This window comes from Ostrea edulis, chromosome 10 (assembly GCF_947568905.1).
Source record: "Ostrea edulis chromosome 10, xbOstEdul1.1, whole genome shotgun sequence".
NCBI classification, from domain to species: Eukaryota; Metazoa; Mollusca; class Bivalvia; order Ostreida; family Ostreidae; genus Ostrea; species Ostrea edulis.
This window is the reverse complement of record NC_079173.1, coordinates 27,917,080-27,936,829: the sequence shown is the minus strand read 5'-3', so window position 1 is coordinate 27,936,829 and position 19,750 is coordinate 27,917,080. Positions and strand designations below refer to the sequence as shown.

The 19,750-nt window shown below is 35.2% G+C and overlaps 1 protein-coding gene and 2 long non-coding RNA genes across 7 annotated transcripts in view; 1 reads left to right on the top strand and 2 right to left on the bottom strand.

Moving 5' to 3' along the window:
- LOC125678016 (integrin beta-3-like) overlaps window positions 1-7,958 on the bottom strand; it is a 39,121-nt gene extending 31,163 nt beyond the window's left edge. For 4 of the 5 annotated variants that reach the window (XM_056152373.1, XM_056152376.1, XM_056152375.1 and 1 more), the window contains exons 1-2: window positions 7,808-7,958; window positions 4,301-4,386 (exon numbers count right to left, since the gene is read on the bottom strand). In XM_056152373.1, the coding sequence (XP_056008348.1) occupies window positions 4,301-4,386; window positions 7,808-7,853 (132 nt within the window). In that variant the 5' untranslated portion in view covers window positions 7,854-7,958. The remainder of the gene's footprint in view (window positions 1-4,300; window positions 4,387-7,807) is intronic. The other variant, XM_056152374.1, reaches the window with a different exon arrangement.
- A 1,963-nt stretch (window positions 7,959-9,921) lies between these two features.
- LOC130051077 (uncharacterized) lies at window positions 9,922-11,051 on the top strand. The gene is made up of 2 exons (XR_008799504.1): window positions 9,922-10,093; window positions 10,873-11,051. It is a non-coding gene; the product is annotated as an uncharacterized LOC130051077 (long non-coding RNA).
- A 536-nt stretch (window positions 11,052-11,587) lies between these two features.
- On the bottom strand, window positions 11,588-13,997 carry LOC125666606 (uncharacterized). The gene is made up of 3 exons (XR_008799503.1): window positions 13,315-13,997; window positions 12,447-12,587; window positions 11,588-11,783 (listed from the first exon to the last, which is right to left on the bottom strand). It is a non-coding gene; the product is annotated as an uncharacterized LOC125666606 (long non-coding RNA).
- Window positions 13,998-19,750: the final 5,753 nt, after the last annotated feature.

The following is a 19,750-nucleotide window of genomic DNA, read 5'->3' as shown; positions in this document are numbered from 1 at the left end:
GATTTTCGAGATGCGGATCCACTCTGACTTTTATCGCGTGTTGAACTTAAGGTATCACACCGGTAATTGTCCAATCAAAATTGTCCAATCAAAATGAACTTAGTCAATTGTAGTTCCATATATTTAAAGAAATTTTTTTTAGTAGTTCCATATATTTAAAGAATTTTTTTTTTCCTTGCGCGATTTTTCTCATTTCCTCTTCTTCTTTTCTCTTAATTTTTGCACCCCTGATTAGGAAATTTTGTGTAATTTGTAGAAATAACCAAGTGTATACAAAGGAACTATTTGCTGTTGGTAGCTGAGGCTACTTCCTGAGGTGTACTCCGGCTGTTTACACACATGTGAAAAACACGTGGATTTGAGGGTAGTCTTTTTGCGGGTAATTTATTTTCGAAAATGCCGCGTATGGTGGTGTTTTTCTGGTGTCGGCAGACGAGATAGGTAACATAGAACGTTTCTGACTGCGTTATTTGGCATCAATTCTGTAAACTGATTTTTAATGAATTTATTTCCTCTATAGTAATATATAGTGAAAATAATTACCGGTGTGATACCTTAATTTGTAGGGCATGTCATTTCCGGATTACAATAACAACTAAGTAAACAAGCATGGAAAGCTTCAATTGCTATCAAATTACTGTATCAAAATGATATTTTCAAAGAAAGGAATCACTACAACCATTTTAGGACAATGCATTTGATTAAATTATGTGAGTTGGCGAGGAAAACAAATCTAGGGAATATCTTGAGGATATCAATAAAACTTCCATCCAAGGATACGCGTCTTAATACGCCTTTTTCCTTCCATCCAATTTACACCCTGATACTAAGCACCAACAGTGACTTGGATCGTCATCGTAGGACTGCGCATAGCACTTTAAGGACCTTCTAGCGAAACCCCAGTTGTATCGATGTCAACTTTGTCCTACAATTGCTTACTATCACGTGACCGCGGTGTATAAAGTTCGTTCCGGCACATCCCGAAAGTTCCGTATTGTAAAGCAATTACGTCGACAAATATGTTATATAGCTGGACATACTAAATATCAAAACCGCGACTGAATCGGAGACGAAATAATAGTTCCGATTATCCTAATTGCTCTAGTAAGCAAAATTAGTAACTTAAAATACATGTAGAAATAATTTTACGCAAAAGGATAACGACAAGAACAATTTGATAAGTCCTAGGCACAACCCGTCCCTTCCTCAGGACAAACGAAAAAGGTTTACCAATAAAAATATAGATGAAGGGCTGGCCTTATAACTTCAAGACCTCTTGAATACATCACTAGCTGTGTGAATCAGCAAAGTACATTGTAGTCTTGAATCCACAGAACAGTTCACATCTTTCTTTATTTCATGAACGAATTATTAAGCCCCTTTAGCGTAACTGCGGGACTGAACTTCTGTGGATATAAATAAAAGTACAATCAATGTGTAATAAATGAAACACTGAACCCGAAACACGCAGTAGAAATCGACAGCTAGCTTCAAAGTTTATTACACTTTTTAAGTTAATAGGCTTGATTTATGTCGATAGATTACACAACTCGAAGGTTGATATTAACAACAACTTCAATTCCTAATTAAGTATTCGCATTACATTATTTTTGGGTACATTCACATCAATCCCACATAAACGAAAACATTAATTCCGCAGAAACGCAGGTATGTACAGCTTAAAAACCCGTATCAGAACAGACCGCGCACTTGAGGAGCAATCCTTTTACACTCTCTTCTCAAACACGAACTATTGCCCCGCACGGGCGACAATTGGTATTGATACAGCCCAAGTTTGATAAATCGTCCGCAAAACAACTTTACTCATAATCAGAAAATAGAACTTAATCGACATGTTACATTTGTCTTATGGATTTTGAGGTCGGTAAAATTACCTGTAGCTACTATAAGCAGTTACTAAAACATAGAACAATTGGCTACTTAAAACTGAAAAATATGCTATTGATAGCCAGTTGCTAGTAACCAGCTACTTAAAGTGAAAAAAAACTGGCTAACGTTAGCCAGTTACTACAAGAAATAACAGCTATAATGACCGATACCGAGCTACAAAAAACAGGTTACTGTGTTTATTTACAGATCTGGGATTTTATTAGTGGTTTACCATAGATAGGCCAAACAGTATGACATTTCGCTGACATACACAAATATTATGACATTTCGCTGACATGCACAAATATTATGACATTTTGCTGACATGCACAAATATTATGACATTTCTCTGACATGCACAAATATTATGACATTTCGCTGACATGCACAAATGTTATGACGTTTCGATGACACGCACAAATATTATGACATTTCGCTGACATGCACAAATGTTATGACATTTCACTGACATGCACATTTCCAACGGTGGCCTTTTTACTTTACACAAGGAAGAATATTCGGTATAAAACATTGGATTATCACCTGTATAATACTGCTGTTTGCAGTTCTTGATCATTGGCAAACAAATGAATTTTTCTACACGAGAAGCGAACAACAATCACACGATACAACACGGCAGAGGGCACAATCGTTGGTATCAAGGAACTGACTGTAAACACGAGGAGGAAATAATTTGATATATGATAAGTATCGGGGAACTTTTTTTTTTTATTGCCAGATCTAATCCCGTAATAACAAGACAGTCATCTCATACTTAGGAGAAGTCTTGATGCTAATCAGTTTTCGTAAATACGGTATGAGTGGATGAAAATGGGCCCCAAACATCTTTTTATGATAAAGCGTGACAATTGTGTGACCCAAACCCTGGTAAATAAATATGTGCTGAAATACAAAACAGCACTTTGCTGCGTTGATCAAGATTCAGTTTCTTACGCATATTTAAATGTTTTAAAAATCGAAATGCTAAATCGACTAGATTTTCGAGAATTGGATATTTCTTTCAAGTCACAGTTGATCCGTAGATCGTCAAGGAGGGGTTCTAATATTTGTAGCATTGGTTTTTTGGGTTTTTTTTTGGTTTTTTTTTTTTGTTTTTGTTTTTTGTTTTTTGGGGGTTTTTTCCGTTTAGTTAGTGAATGCATCTTATTGATGCACGATGGATTACCGTAAGAGAAACATATTTTTAATGCAGAGTTGTAGTTCTTGGTACACGACTACAATGGGAGGTAAAACCCCTACCCTTCTTTCCTTCCCTTTTTTTGTCGGTTTTGTTTTGTTTTTAGTTTTACAAATCCGCAAGTTTATTAAACTGCGACCGTGTCAAAAAGATGAAAATGTGAAAATTACACCCGATGAAATTTATCCCTATTACGCAATATGTTTCTCCCAACTAATTGCACTCATGAAAGCATCTGTGATGTCCGTTTTTCCAAGAAGAACATAAGTATATCTATATGACCTTCTCAAACCTCAGGTGTATGTATCGTCACAGTAGATTGCTTATTTCAGCATGAAATGACTCGCAGATCTCAAATTACGAGTTGGCAAGTGGACTTTGGATTTTATATATATATATATATATATATATATATATATATATATATATATATATAATCCAAATAGAAAGAGTTGATATCACACAGTCAAAATAATTCAATAAAAAAATCAGGAAAATATACAGTTCCAAAATATATTTAAATCACTAGCGCTTTCTGGATTTTAACATCCATCCTCAGGTGAATACAAATTTTAAATAATTATTTAAAATTTGTATTCACCTGAGGATGGATGTTAAAATCCAGAAAGCGCTAGTGATTTAAATATATTTTGGAACTGTATATTTTCCTGATTTTTTTATTGAATTATATATATATATATTTATACATGTACATGTATAGCAGTAATATAGAAATAAAAGCAAGTAATTTTATTTCGATAAGAAAATTCTCAAATATATTTAGTAATTTACAGTATACTGATTTTAGCATTCTTTCGAACAACGTTTTTATTTTTATTTTTCAAAATACAAGTAGCTGTAAGGAACCGGAAGTATCGTGTGAAATATTGATGGGAAATGTTGGTGGTATCGTGTCAACCTAATTTGTTCCCAGATGAAAAGGGCAGACGACAACTAATAGATATCCTGTAGTATGTAACATATCGGGTACAGACAACTAATAGATATCATGTAGTATGTAACATATCGGGTACAGACAACTAATAGATATCATGTAGTATGTAACATATCGGGTATAGACAACTAATAGATATCATGTAGTATGTAACATATCGGGTATAGACGACAACTAATAGATATCCTGTAGTATGTAACATATTGGGTATAGACGACAACTAAATTAAATAAATGTCCGTATAGTGCGTAACGTACCGGGTCTTTGCACCAGGCACATCCCTCGAAAATCAAGCAGTCGCCACACCGTTTCCCCGAGCACGATTGGGACTGGACTGATGCTACTGAAAGTGAATGATAAATCAATATAGCTAGCTAGCTAGATAGATACTCATAGATAGATAGATAGATAGATAGATAGATAGATAGATAGATAGATACTCATAGATAGATAGATAGATAGATAGATAGATAAATAGATAGATAGATAGATAGATAGATAGATAGATAGATAGATAGACCGACCGGTACGACGTCAGCCACATTGTATTTCAACTCAGCATTTCGCGAAAAGTATGTTCGTTATAAAGATCTAAAATATAAATACAACCTGTCATTAGGTCTAGTGCGTCTGACGTGTATAAAATATAAATACAACCTGTCATTAGGTCTAGTGCGTCTGACGTGTATAAAATATAAATACAACCTGTCATTAGGTCTAGTGCGTCTGACGTGTATAAAATATAAATACAACCTGTCATTAGGTCTAGTGCGTCTGACGTGTATAAAATATAAATACAACCTGTCATTAGGTCTAGTGCGTCTGACATGTATAAAATATAAATACAACCTGTCATTAGGTCTAGTGCGTCTGACATGTATAAAATATAAATACAACCTGTCATTAGGTCTAGTGCGTCTGACATGTATAAAATATAAATACAACCTGTCATTAGGTCTAGTGCGTCTGACATTTATAAAATATAAATACAACCTGTCATTAGGTCTAGTGCGTCTGACATGTTTTATACCAATGTACGTAATGATTTTGACTAGATGCTTTATTCCGTTTGTATTATCAAGAGAGAGGGACCATGGCGGATTTTGACCGGTCGACGGGGGATGCTTACTCCTTCTAAGCACCAGCCCCCACCTCTGGTATGTTCAGGGGTTCGTGTTTTCCCTACTCTTAATTTTGTATTCTTTATCGGAAGTTTGAAATTGATCACTGTTCGTTATCTTCACTTTTTCGTTATATATTGCACGCATACATGTACTTAGTAAAGATGCTTCATAGTGGTCAGAAAAAAAGGAAGCTATGCAAATGAAGAATACATACTGCATGCATGCAGTGTAATATATCATTTCTATATTTCACACGTCGCTGGTATTTTTCACATTGTAAAACTGACATGTCTCGTTCTGCTACGTAACATTGAAAAACATGCAAAATTTTAAAACCAGTAAAGCATTTATGAATACATTGATCACCGGCTGGGAGAGGGTTATCTAAGTTTATGAGCTTATGTCTAATCTAATTGATAGTTTTGTCAATAAAATATGTTCAATTCACTGTTAACATACAATATAAGTACATCCTTGACAAAATTCATATTTCCATACTTCCTGGGTGTCTGATGAGGAAGCTTAACCCTAATTCATATTTCCATACTTCCTGGGTGTCTGATGAGGAAACTTAACCGTGCCTTTGCTTCTGCCTGTGTCATTAAGTCTATGTCGATAACAAGATTAAGGAAAATCTAAAATTACAATTCTAACTGCCCTCTTTGTGATAATGCTTTGTAGTCTCATGTGTCAATTTCCTCATAAACAAATCTGTATGTAAATTTCTATAAGGTCAGTATTTTTGATGGGTCGCGATTTTATATTTTTATTTCAAATATGAATATAAGGCGCTGTTTGGTGGGCATGTGAGGTGATTAAAATTACAATGTAAAGCGTAATCATTCATCCTTGTAGATTTGTTAATACTTGTTATCGAAAAATAAAATGCATTGATACAGCATCAGTTTTTACTGACTAAAACATTTAATTTGGTAGATGAGGTATTCAAAAATGTTTTAATAGTTTACAAAATCTGCACGTGTGGATACAAACACTAATCTCTTTCATTTATTTTCAATTATTATACATTTGAACAAAAGACAGCATTAAATGAATTGCGAAAAGGATTGTGGTATTTTAAAAGTCGAGCGATTGTTTGCAAAATAGGTAAATGGAGGAAATTATACGATGACCTTAACAATTCTATGACTTTTACAACTTAAGGCATGAATGAAATGAAGATAATGAACAGCGTGATCAATCTGATAAATCTTATGAATACAGAACTCAGAATACGAGAAATACGGACCCCTGCACACACCAGAAGTGAGATAGGGTACCTAAGAGGAGTAAACACCCCTTGTTGACCGGTGACATTCGCTGTGGTCCCGCTATCTCAATCCTTGCTCAAAATCTTCACGTAAAGAATTTAATACGTCATAAAGCATTCAGTTTAATGACAGGTTGTACATGTATATGCATATAAGATCATTACATGTATAACGGTCATAGATTTTGCAAAATTTTAACTTTAAATAAGAAAAAAAATTGATCATACGCAGTACTTGACTTCATGTATTGAATCAGTCGAGATATGTTCACGTCATTTGCAGGTGATAATTGAGATTCATGAAACTGTTTTTGAGATATAATTTATCATATGTGACCGGTGACTTTGAACTTTTACCTAAAAGTAGTGGTCATTTTTTAGGTTATAGAGACGTTTGAAATAAGGATTTTGTTTTGTCGAAAGCTCAAAGTGCATTCAAATTAATATACAGGATTAATTTCGTATCCTATATCCCCTCTCTTAATGTAACATTGTCTTCTGACCTAAAAAACCTCTTGGAGAGTCTACTTGTGATGGCTTAAACGTAAATAACATGTGAAACACCAGAGACTGAAGGTTGCAGTAGTCTAATGATTAGGGTGCTCGCTTCACAACCGAGAGGCCCGGGGTACGGATCTCGATCCCGATGCCTCGTGAATTCCAAGAAGTTTAACATAGGCAGTGACTGCGTCAAGCATTGGAAGCGACAGTCACGTATATGTTGGATATGAACCTTATAACGAAGGTTCCCCTGTCACGGTGGGCGTTGACAGGATAAAGAACCCTCGCTGCTAAGGCGCTGAGCATTGTGGTCAAAGTTTGCGGCACTTCACCTTAAGGATGTATGATACACCAGAGAAATTTGATATGGATGAAAAGAGGAGGATATGTGCAACAATATTTTGAAATTGAAAACTTTCAAATTTACTTTATTTAGAACTGAATTACAGTTTTATTTGAAAGCAATCTGAGAAAAATTTAAAACCCCTGCTGGACTCGAACACGCGATCTACAATTCAGCAATCGACGTGCTAACCTAACTGAGCTACTTAGCTATGCAAGAATTTTTTTTAAATGAATAGACAAATATTGCTGATATTTATATTTTCCACCATGTTTTAAAAGGAAGTCAGCCATTATGACGCTGTAGAGTACCCCCTTAAGCTGGTGATGTCTCTTCATGAATGAAAAAATTCTAACCGGCCTGGTAAGACAAATATACAAAGTTACGTTCTGTAACAACCAGTAGCCGAGTTATACTCAATGTCATCAACAGCGCATGCGTGCAGGAGTGATGGAACAGAGCTGGAAGGATATAGAACGTTCAATAATACACTTAACTATTAATTGACATAAGAAAAACTACTCACAATAGAAGATTAAAAGAACTCCAATATGCACGGTCTTAAAGAACATTGCGTAAACCACTTGAAGTTCACTTTCTGACTGTCACTATAGTATGTTGGAGTCTTATCTCAACAATGCATGTGGTTGTTTTAGCTTTACGGAAGTCTTTAGGAAACGGGAAGAAGTGGATAGTTTATAGTTTATAAATATTCAATACAGAAAAGGTTGAACAGGAGGTTGCAAGCCTAAAAACATGATTACTAAGTGGTCGTCAAACAAGAGTACAAATTGAATAAAAGTGGACATGTTTTACGGTGAAAGGCATATTTTTTACAAATTGAATAAAAGTGGACATGTTTTACGGTGAAAGGCATATTTTTTGCACAAAACGCAAAAATCCAGCAAACAAACAAAAACAAAAATGAAGAAAAAAGTGGTTGCAAACATAAATTAGAGGGCATGTTTATTGGTCATGAAATAGATTAACTACTCTACAGTCAACGAGCAATACAAAGCATGCATCTGTTTGTTAAAGAGAAGGACATGTTTAATGCTCATGAAATGGATTAAATACAGTTAACGAGGAATGTAAGCCATGCATTTACTCCGTGTGTTTAGGAGGTTTGAATACTAACACCAGAATGTTCAATCAAGGGATTATTCTGATTTATTTAGAGGAAAGGGTTTTTAATGGCATCTGTGGACAAAAATCTTCTATCCATTTAGAAGAATTTGAATAGTTATTGGTACATTAGTAAATGCGTACAAACCATTTAACAATTCAATTCTGTCAGAAGAAAAATCAGGACAATGTAGATTGTAATTCTTCCAATCTTCATAACCATCACCATACGGATTAGCTGACAGGTCATCAGTAAATGTAAAACTAAATATTGAATACTTTGATCCACCACGGGTTTTTTGTTGTTTTATTTTGTGAGGTTGTGTGTGTGTGTGTGTGCAAAGGCTGGTTATTTATTAGAACTTGCATCATCCAAATGTATGATCTACTACAGGATATAATGAATAGCTGTTACTAGCATATCGTCAGGGCCGTAAATTAACCTTCAATTTGGAGGAGGCAGGAAATTAGGCGGGGGTCTGGGCCCCCAGACGCTGAGCACATTTTGTGCACACTGAACACGTTTCGTGCAAAATCCTTGATTCTAGGGCCTTCTAAGATGTTACTTGACTAACTCATTCTAAAAGAAAGATTTGGAATGCTTTTTAAGGGAGGTATCATGTTCTTAGTTATTGGAAACAACATAAATTCTAATGAACTTTAAACTTTAAATTTTTTTGGCTCAAAAGTTGGAGGAGGCAGCTGCCTCCTCCGCCTCCATGTAATTTACGGCCCTGATCGCTGGTTGGGGGGGGGGGGGGGGGGGGGGGGGGCGTCTTTTAGCAAGCTTAAGAAACATTACATCACATAATTTGGTTAAAAGTTTGAATTCTTTAAAATAAGAAACAGTTGACCTTAGATGCCTTTTCATTGATTTAAAGGGGGGGGGGGGGTGATTTTTAAGATTTGTTTTCTTTCAAAATTTTGAACACAAACATGCGCGCACGCGTAAAAATGATTTCATTGACGTATTGTGCATTACTATTTCAGGGAACCAATGCCTAGGGGTCGATCGATCGATCGAGAGAGAGAGAGAGAGAGAGAGAGAGAGAGAGAAGACAGGCAGACAGAGAGAGAGGGGGATGTTATCTTACGTAGTAGACTGTTTTTCTGTTGATTTTCCGTCACTTTTTCTCTCGTTTGTCTGATAGTATCAAACCCGTGTTTTAAGGATAGAATCAATCAAAGAGACCAAATGTACCTGAATCTATATAGATATTATGAAAGCAATAATTTCTTCTGAAAAATGTCAAAATATTTTAATGATTTTCATATATTATAAAGTTAATTGGTCTTGTCAAGCTTTGTTGAAAGGAAATAACGCCGTGTATTAAGGTGAATAGTCCACCTTTGATCGTTTGGATTCAACGTAACAAATTTTATAGCAAAATTCTTGTTATATTTATGTCTTATAAACACTTAAATGACATGCCTGCTTTTGCTATTCATCTGGAAAAGGTATAAAAGGATGTCTGCACTAAATACGTAATCTCACTTTTCCTTGTAACACCTGGAGCCACGGTGAGCACGGGTTTCGGGATAATGTTCTGGGTGTATCGCTATTTACGAGGAAAAGAATACACACGGCTACCCATGTCCTAAATCATAATGTATCGGTTATGCAAGAAAATTCGTTTGGAGTGTTTCCGGTTATGAGTTAAAAGAGAACAACACGCCGCTTCGACAGGTAGGTAGATCTGAGTTTTTCTTGTTTATGATAATTTAACCTTTGTTGACGAAAATCGGGGAATGTAGTCAACTGTAGAAATGATTAAAGTATACGAAATAACCACAATTACCCATAGGCACCTGAAGTATGGATATTACTACCCCCCCCCCCCTTTTATGATAACTTTTTTTTGTGGCAATAATTTCTCTTTTTATACCACAGTCACTTGTTTCATACACGAGTTCCCCCTCCTTAATAATACCACAGGCACTTGCTTCATACATGAGTCCCCCCTCCTTAATAATACCACAGGCACTTGTTTCATACACGAGTCCCCCTCCTTAATAAGGAGGGTGACTCATGATGTATGAAACAAGTGCCTGTGGTATTATTAAGGAGGGGGGGGGGGGGGCTCATGTATGAAACAAGTGCCTGTGTTTTATACGTATTTTATCATACCGGTAGAAGTCCAATCTCTAAAGCTTACAAAAAGCGTGAATTAACGATTACATGAATCGAGAGAGGGATGAGATAGACAGGGAATTCACACATTTCAGAGAAATTATTGGAACCCCCCCCCCCCCAAATAAAATTATCAAAGGGGGGGGGGGGGGGTAGTAATATCCATACTTCAGGTGCCTATGGAAAAAATACATGCAAAAATACAAGTACTGATACTATACTAAAGTTTTTTTTACCGCTAACTTCAGCTGTTCCTATGCAAAGATTCATTGAGTGTTTTCATTTCCATCCCAATACAACATACACTATTTATTCTATTATTTTGTATTTTACAGATGGAAAGAACTCAGCACAGGTGTGAATATAAAGGATGCGACAAAGTTTACCATCAATTAAAAGGGGAAACGGACTTTGCATATGAAAATTCAACATAGCTTTATTGACATCGGTCACTTACTCGTTTTGCTTTTGTTGTTTTCGTTTGGTATTTAACATTAAAGAGAGATTACTTGAGTATGGTCTCTGGTTATACCTACTTCCGTTCAGATTTATCAGCATTTTACAATCTGAGAGTTGTCCCTTCATAAGCTCTCTTCTAAAACATTTCAAAGCAAACGTTACAGTAGGTAAGACACTTCACTTTGTATACACGGATGTTTCGAGTGATGCTTGTGTAAACATAATGTTTTACGGGCTGTTATTTCTTTGCATAGAAAAACGGGTATCAAATTGCAGGTACCTTTCTTAATAGCAGTTTAGAGAGAAAACGTTTGCTTTGTTTTATAGCAATGTTTTATAATTTTTTACAAAGAAGTAGGTTTTGTAGGGCATCTACTCTCAGTTATCTTAACGAATCTGATTTAGAGAAACAGCAATTCTGGAAGAACTCTGCCACGTTTGGTTAATTTTCATTCAGTGGTTCTCATGTGGAATTTAGTTTGCGGACAAAAAACGCCAAATGGTGACAACAATTAATTTGATATTATTGGTCAGATGAGGAGTATTCCGAAAGTCCATTTTTGTTAGTTTAGTAATTATTCTACCACGCTCAAAATTAACTAGTATTTTTATTACACATTAGATTCTGACATGTAATCAAAGTTTAGTCCAAGTCTCTGCGGCTGCAACTGCTTAGAATCGTTTATTCTGTAGCCATCATGTTGCCTGATGGGTTGTTCTCTGGCATGTCGATTTGGTGCATTCGGTAAATATATTTTTTTGGAGGCGATCTCTGTCTAAATGGTCCCTGTGAAGTAGAGAAAACGTTATCATAATCACAAGACCATATCATGATAGCTTCCATGCTTATAAATTCACCCTAAAGAGTAAATTGACACAAGATCGACACCTACATGTATATAGTGTATCATCCCCCCAGGTAATCTGACTATGGCCTATGGCCCCTTAACCATTTTACTAGGAAATCAATAGATTTCTATATCCTAATATGAAGTAATTCCTTATAGACTTTAACATTTGGTGTTCTGAATTTGAAGTAAAGTACTAGACCAGAAAATGCAAAGTAACAACATATTCTGTGCAACATCATGTAGCGATTGGTGGACCGTTCTTGGCACACTGATTTTGGCTGCGGACAACTCCGTTTGCCTGATCGGGGTGTGGGGCTCACGGCGGGTGTAGACGATTGACGGGGGGGGGGGGGGTGCTTACTCCTCCTAGGCACCTAATCCCACCTCTGGTGTGTCCAGGGGTCCGTGTTTGCCCAACTCTCTATTTTGTATTGCTTATAGGAGTTATGAGATTGGTCACTCTTCGTTATCTTCACCTTTCATCAAGAAAGCATAAGCGTTACCTACGTATTTGACAATTAAACGTCATGTATAAGTATTCGACATTTACATAATCCGTTAATTTTCTACATAGTCATAAATAAGTTGCTTATACACACCTTAGAATAATACACTCTATCTTCTTCAATTCTCTGCACCTACTATACATAAAGTTGACATACTATCTGGATCTAGCCTTGATTGCCACGTCTTTGGTTCCGAATAAGCAACATCTTTATTTAATTTTGGTGAATACGTTCCTGAATAAATATACATATACGAGTACATGCATGTACATTGAAGAAAAATATCTAAAGCTTATACATTTTTTTTTGCATGGGAAAGAGTAGAGGTGAATTCGCAAATCGAAAACGGTATCAATCTTTTTTTCCCTAACACGACTAATATTTTTCAAATACCTTCGTTACAAATAAAAAAAATTTAATTTCAATAATTCCTAAGTCATGGATTAATGGTTATTGCAGATCCAGAATCGTACATACTAATCTAAATTACGTCACGTAATACAAACTCATTCAGGTACGTAATACTACTGTATCTATCAGCGGGTGTGTATTAACCAACTTTTCCTCTAAATCTTAACCAATCCATTAAATCATAACTTATCCCCTAAAGCATTACCTCACCCGTTTGGATAGAAATTTTGGCAAAATACAAATACCAACATCAAAAAAGTAGAATATTTTAATTTCAACTTGCACAAATCGTCCCTAGAGTGGTCAACTTATTTCGACTGGTTAGTTGATTGAGCCGATATTGACCCTGACAATCGAGAGTTGTGAGAAATTTTCAAAATTAAACCCCTTTTTCCTCTCGGAAAATCATCTCGTGTCGTCTTGCCGCTTTAAATATGGGTAATTGTGGTTATTTCGTATACTTTAATCATTTCTACAGCTGACTACATTCCCCGATTTTCGTCAACAAAGGTTAAATTATCATAAACAAGAAAAACTCAGATCTACCTACCTGTCGAAGCGGCGAGTTGTTCTCTTTTAACTCATAACCGGAAACACTCCAAACGAATTTTCTTGCATAACCGATACATTATGATTTAGGACATGGGTAGCCGTGATACATGTTTAAACAAAATCCCCCGCGAGTACTCTACTGCTATGGTTTTTATCAAGATGTATAATCTAGAAACACGGAAAGAGAATTCAATTTGTCTTGTGTAGAATTCTACGAAGGTCTACCGAGCAATTAAACCGTACAATGAAAATGGTATCATTATTCTAGATGATTGGATCGTCGTATCGTGGATCAACTTCCGGTTGAGACTGGTTGATGTTCAAGGTATCACACCGGTAATTATTTTCACTATATATTACTATAGAGGGGAAAAAATCATTAAAAATCAGTTTACAAAATTGATGCCGAATAACACAGTCAGACACGTTCTATGTTACCTATCTCGTCTGCCGACACCAGAAAAACACCACCATACGCGGCATTTTCGAAAAAAAAATTACCCGCAAACAAGACTACCCTCAAATCCACGTGTTTTTCACATGTGTGTAAACAGCCGGAGTGCACTTCAGGAAGTAGCCTCAGCTACCAACAGCAAATAGTTCCTTTGTATACACTTGATTATTTCTACAAATTACACAAAATTTCCTAATCAGGGGTACAAAAATTAAGAGAAAAGAAGAAGAGGAAATGAGAAAAATCGCGCAAGGAAAAAAAATATTTCTTTAAATATATGGAACTACAATTGACTAAGTTACCGGTGTGATACCTCAAATACCAATCTCTACCCAGAGTTATCGTTCCTTACACTCACTTACACCTCTGTAAACGTCTCAAGGGTTTTACAAGATTTTTGTAAAATGGCACGTATGCTCAAATAAAGTATAGTTTTGACTTCAGTTATAAAAATATACGTAAATTAATAAATATTGAGCAGATGTCAAGTCTTTTTGTGACACAAGAAGCATTGATTTGGGTTGAAATGTAGATATTGGGTAGTTCTATTGCACCAGGCCTATAGATAGGTACATGAAGAATATATAGTAATGGAAAAAAATATACAAATAGTTGCGTGTCCTACATTTTCCAGATATTTCATAAAATATTTCTTAGTTTTATTAGCCGTAAAAAAAATTGGATTTACATGTGGATTAACATTGCTTATTTTTAGACGTTTACAGAGGTGTAAGTGAGAGCAAGGAACGACAACTCTGGGTAGAGATTGGTTCAAATACTAGTATTCCACTTAACAAAATACATTGTATATGTTCATGTAGCAGACGAGTTTCATTTTATTTCAGAATACAAATCATTAGCAGGTATCAAGAAGAAGAAAAAATACATTCAAAATTTTGTAATAAGTCGAATATACTTAAGTTTAGTGAGATTATGTCAAATACATGTTTTAAATCGTTGAAAAATATCTGTTTCTCCATGACTAGAATTCGTGATGCAGTCTGTCCTCCATAACTTATGTCTCTTGCTTTTTTTTTTCTTTTCCTTTGGCTGTATCTATAATGTATACATCTCTTATATTATATTGTCTCTTTTATCATTCATATTGTATTTTTCTATTCACGATTCATTAAGACGACTTATCAATAAAATTATCATTGTACCTCATGCCTCCAAATGTTGACTGCTCAAATATAAGAAAACTTAAACTTATAAGTTTTTATTATTATTATTATTATTATTAGAATTTTTTATTTTTTTTTTTTAGGAAATCCAAATCAGGACTCCTGTAATGAAATTCCACTGTAAATAAGATCAAATACATAGCAACGCCATAAGAGATTTAGATCACCAGGGGCGGATCCAGGAATTGCTGTTACGGGGGGGGGGGGGCACTTTATGAGGCAGGGGGTCTGGGGCGCCTTGAGGTGGAGACCCTGGGGACAAAGCCCCCGAAAGCTCCTGGATTTTACAGATTTTATATAGAGCTTAAAATATGTCTCCTAATTAGTCATTTGTACTACTTTCTATCATTGCTAAATAAGGTGAAATTAATGAAATGACGCAAATTTTAAGAGTTTTTGGAAAAAATTAAGTGCTCCCAATGAAGTAATTCGAGAAATCAAAAAGATTTTGTCATTTATTTCTCTGGGAGTGGAAGAAATCATTGCTTTTTTATCGTGTAGTACATTTAACTAAACAAGATACCACGATTTACCTTAAATTAAAAAAATTAAGGGGGGTGTGGCGCCGGCTCCCCTCCCCCCCTTTAAATCCGCCACTGATCACATACTGTTCTGAAAATAAAAACAATCCACTTAACACTATTTAAGTTAACCAAGCACATAATTAGGGTTATAAGTACCTAATATAATAAAATCATATACATTGTATACACTGTTAAACCTGTGACAGATGCATTCCATACATGTTATGATAACCCCGTGAGGCCCAGCCCAGCACAGGGGGTCACAATGTGTGTGTTGGCCGTAGAAAGGATAGGTATGCACAGTGCCAGTGTAATATTATATGCCGCTTGCTTGAGTATTCATAATGAAGCTTGGATGCAAGTTTTAACCTGATACGATAGTTCCGGAACACTTCACATTATTTTCACATTTTTTTAAATTATCTCCCCGTGGAGGGGACATAACTCCTCGTTTGAAGGAATCCCCTTTCTTCAAGAATTCTTTATGACGAGATTGTTTGAAATTGACCCTGTAAAATGTCGAACATCTGCAAATTTATCGACGCTGATGGGAGTCTCCGACAAATTTTGATTTATAGGAACGTTTGCTATTCAAACCCCTTAACCCGAAAATTAGTCAATGTTTTGTTTCTCAAATTATTTTTGCAAATATTACGAAAGCAGCATTGAACTAGTTGCATAAAATTAATCGTATGCTTGGAAAATCTCTTGAAATATTGACAAACACACGCCATCTGTTCCCTTTACATATCTGAAAAGTTCTCGTTTCCTCAAACATTATTCAACCCTTATTCTTTCTTTGGATTCAGCACTACTTTTATGAACAAAATAAACACTAAGAGAATTCTCTGGAGTTTTTTTATGCGATGTACTGCTCAATGAATGGGCTGAATACCTATTCAGGGTATGAGTTTTAGTTCACCACACACCTTTTTTAAACGTAACCCGAGTAAAAGGTTAGTTGTCGTCCAACAGGTAAGATGGGCTTTTTTAAATATTCTTACGGGAAAAATTTCGTATGTCTTTTTTTTATTTGAAACATTAACTTTCTATTTCAGTATGACTTATTGATAAAAAGTATCTGAAGTTACATTTGTATTTTATTTACATTGTACGTTGAAACCATCAATTGTATTGATGACAACTTGACCGCGAGAACAGAGCTCTAAATATTTACAGTATATATGTACAAAAACGAGAAAAAGTACGAAATGTTTAACGAAATGGATACAATTAATATTTACATTCGTCTATTCTGAGATTAAAATAAAGAATTTTTATATGTAGTCGATCTTGACCACAATTTTGAACTGTTTAACTGTTTAAGAGAGGTGGCGTGAACGACTGAATTTGGTAGGGAGTTCCAAAACACGGCTGTACTAGGGGGTGTGTTTATTGGAGTATGTTCTAGTATTCAAAGTGCGCATCCATATAAGGTATCACTGAAGTAGTGTTTGAAATATGCGAACAATAACTGCTTGTTATCACATTTTCTATCTTATGAAAACTTCAATATGTATGATATATACTTTTAGATCTCCGCAAAACGGGACAGCCCCTCGCAATGTACACGGTGTATGCAATCAGATAAATTAATGGTCTGTTTGAGGGTTGGAGCTGTTTTTGGCAGTATTTCAGACACAACACACGCGCACACATGCACCTCTCATCCCCCCTCACACACACACACACGAACAGACACCCCCCCCCCCCCAAGTCTTGCAAACATTTAGCGTAGTGTTCATTTAATCAGATAATTCACTGTGTCCCAAAGTCACCCCGCATATAATGGTGGTATATGTTTACTCGTTCACAAGATGGCTGATTGCACGATAATGGATGAATGACCTTGTTTTCTTTCTCAATTGACTTGAAACTCCGGTTCAGGATAATTATGCATAAAATCAGCAAGTATCAATTTATTCTGAGAGAGTTATTTTGTAAATGTTAAAAAGATTAGATAAATCAATTCTACAAACTAGGGTTTTTTTTAAATTATGTTTCAATTCATTGAACGTTCAAATTATTTTCTCTATACACGTTCATATTTTACCAACCTTAAAATCATAATTGATATAAGCCTTTTGGCTTGTTTCTCAATCTATTACATGTATAAGACATTGTTTGTAAACATTATTATCAAATCATTTACGAATAAATATTGTTTAAACTAACCTATTAATCATGTCGAAAGATTCACAAGTTTAATCGTTCCACATTGGTCTGAAAACACATTATCATTATGCATATCATAATATGATCAAGCAGATTCTAAATTGGTCACTATATGAATATGCATGTATATTATGAATACACACACTGCAATACAATAATCAACGTGTACATGTGAGAGATATAAGGAAGTGAAATCATTAATGTATTTCAACTTTCGAACATTACAGAAAATTCACAAGTCCTTATTTTCATAAGAATGCAACCAATCTAAGCCAAAAATATATCAACTCTTACATTCTTATTTGGGGGGGGGGGGGGGGGTGTTAAGTGTCCTTATATTTCCGTTTTTCCGCCATGATAGATTCTACATTATGCCCATCAACACACATCACTTCGACTTAGTATAGAAAGATACCCGGATTCAGTAAATCAAACGCGCCCATTGTAGTGGCCAACACAGGGTCGGGGTATTATATATAGTTTGACTTTATAATTTGTTTGCATGAAAAATCTCCCCAAAAACCTTTTACGTGAAAATGCACTGAGGTAAACTTTAAAATTAATACATATTTGTAAGACATTCTAGACTTCTTACCTAAGCTCCAAGAAAATGGAACCGGGTGTTGTTAATGATGCAAATTTGAAAGGTTAGAAAGTAAGCATTTTTTGTCCAATATTTTTGTGGTATTCATCATCAGTATTAAGTGAATCAAAAAATTTGATGCACACCATATTCCAGCGTTTGTCCATGAAATGCAAGTAAAGGAAAAAGTAGGTAAAAATAGCTACCCGGAGTAGGTTTAAATATCTACATGTATGTAGCTATAAGTAGCTACGTAGGTAGAAATAGTCTTTGGACTGGACCTGTATACACTGTATATTTAAAAATAAATCCGATAGAGCTGTTTTAGTGAAACTGAACGACAAATTGAAGACATGCATGCCAATATCTTCCTTTTTGCAAACGATTTCTAATTTTATTCATTCCTCATGCATCCTGAATATCAAGATCCGACCATAAATGAAAATGTATATTCTAAAGAGATTTTTTTTTTATGTCGTGACAAATATTTCAAAGCAAATGTTATATGTCAATGACGTTTCTACATTATTTGCATTCCCCGTGGCTCTTACATGAAGGCGCAGTTAGAGGGACCGAGCTTTATTTACGAGGGTTTAACCCCCCACCCCGCTTCCAGTTATGATAATTCCAAAGTGTATTCCATTAATTTTCCATTTTCCAGTTGTTTAATCAGTCTTACTAAGATACCTCGGGATCTCCCTTTCGTAAAATCCTGAATCCGCCTCTGATCATCTCTACCATTGATAACTACGAGGCATGAATAATAGTTTTTATTATAATACTCAAATGTAAAGGATATATTTGAATTTCATAGCAGATTTAATCGATGTTCTAGTTCTAGTTCTAAAATTTAAATTCCCTAACCTTTCAGCTGGCGTTTCATTTGCTGTTCTACTATATTATTGTCTGCGCGTGACTGGGTCACGTGGGTAGAACAATGCATGCAAAATTTAGAACATATACCGCCGACCAATGTTAGGGAGTACATATGGGGAAATGAGAAATTATTTTTTATTGTTCCGGTATATACATTCCATTATCAAATAAAATGTTTCTGTGCATTTTCGTAGAAATAGTTTAAAAATTAAGCTTAGCGGCCAATTTGATGTTTCGCACCAAAAGTATCTTGTTCAGTTTTTGAAAGTACAATGTATAAGAATATTTAAAATCTCGTGTTACACGTTAAAACAAAAATGCGTACCGTGTATCCCTCTGTTCAGTCATCCTGAATTAAGTGATGAAAGATAGGTTACATAAATGTAGAAAACTGGTTCCTTCTGATAAAGCATGACTAATAAAACTGTCTTTGTCACAACTGTTTGCTTTAATTCCACATTTAGTAACTCGAATTCCCATTCAAAAAACGAAGTTCTTCAAAATCACGTTTTAGTTTTAAACACATCCAATATACCAGTCAATGGGGTAAACGTTTATCGCACCTATTCTGGATTCCGAAACTTAACAAAAACCCTTACAGAAATACCTTACTCGATCCAGTAAATCATATCTTTCCT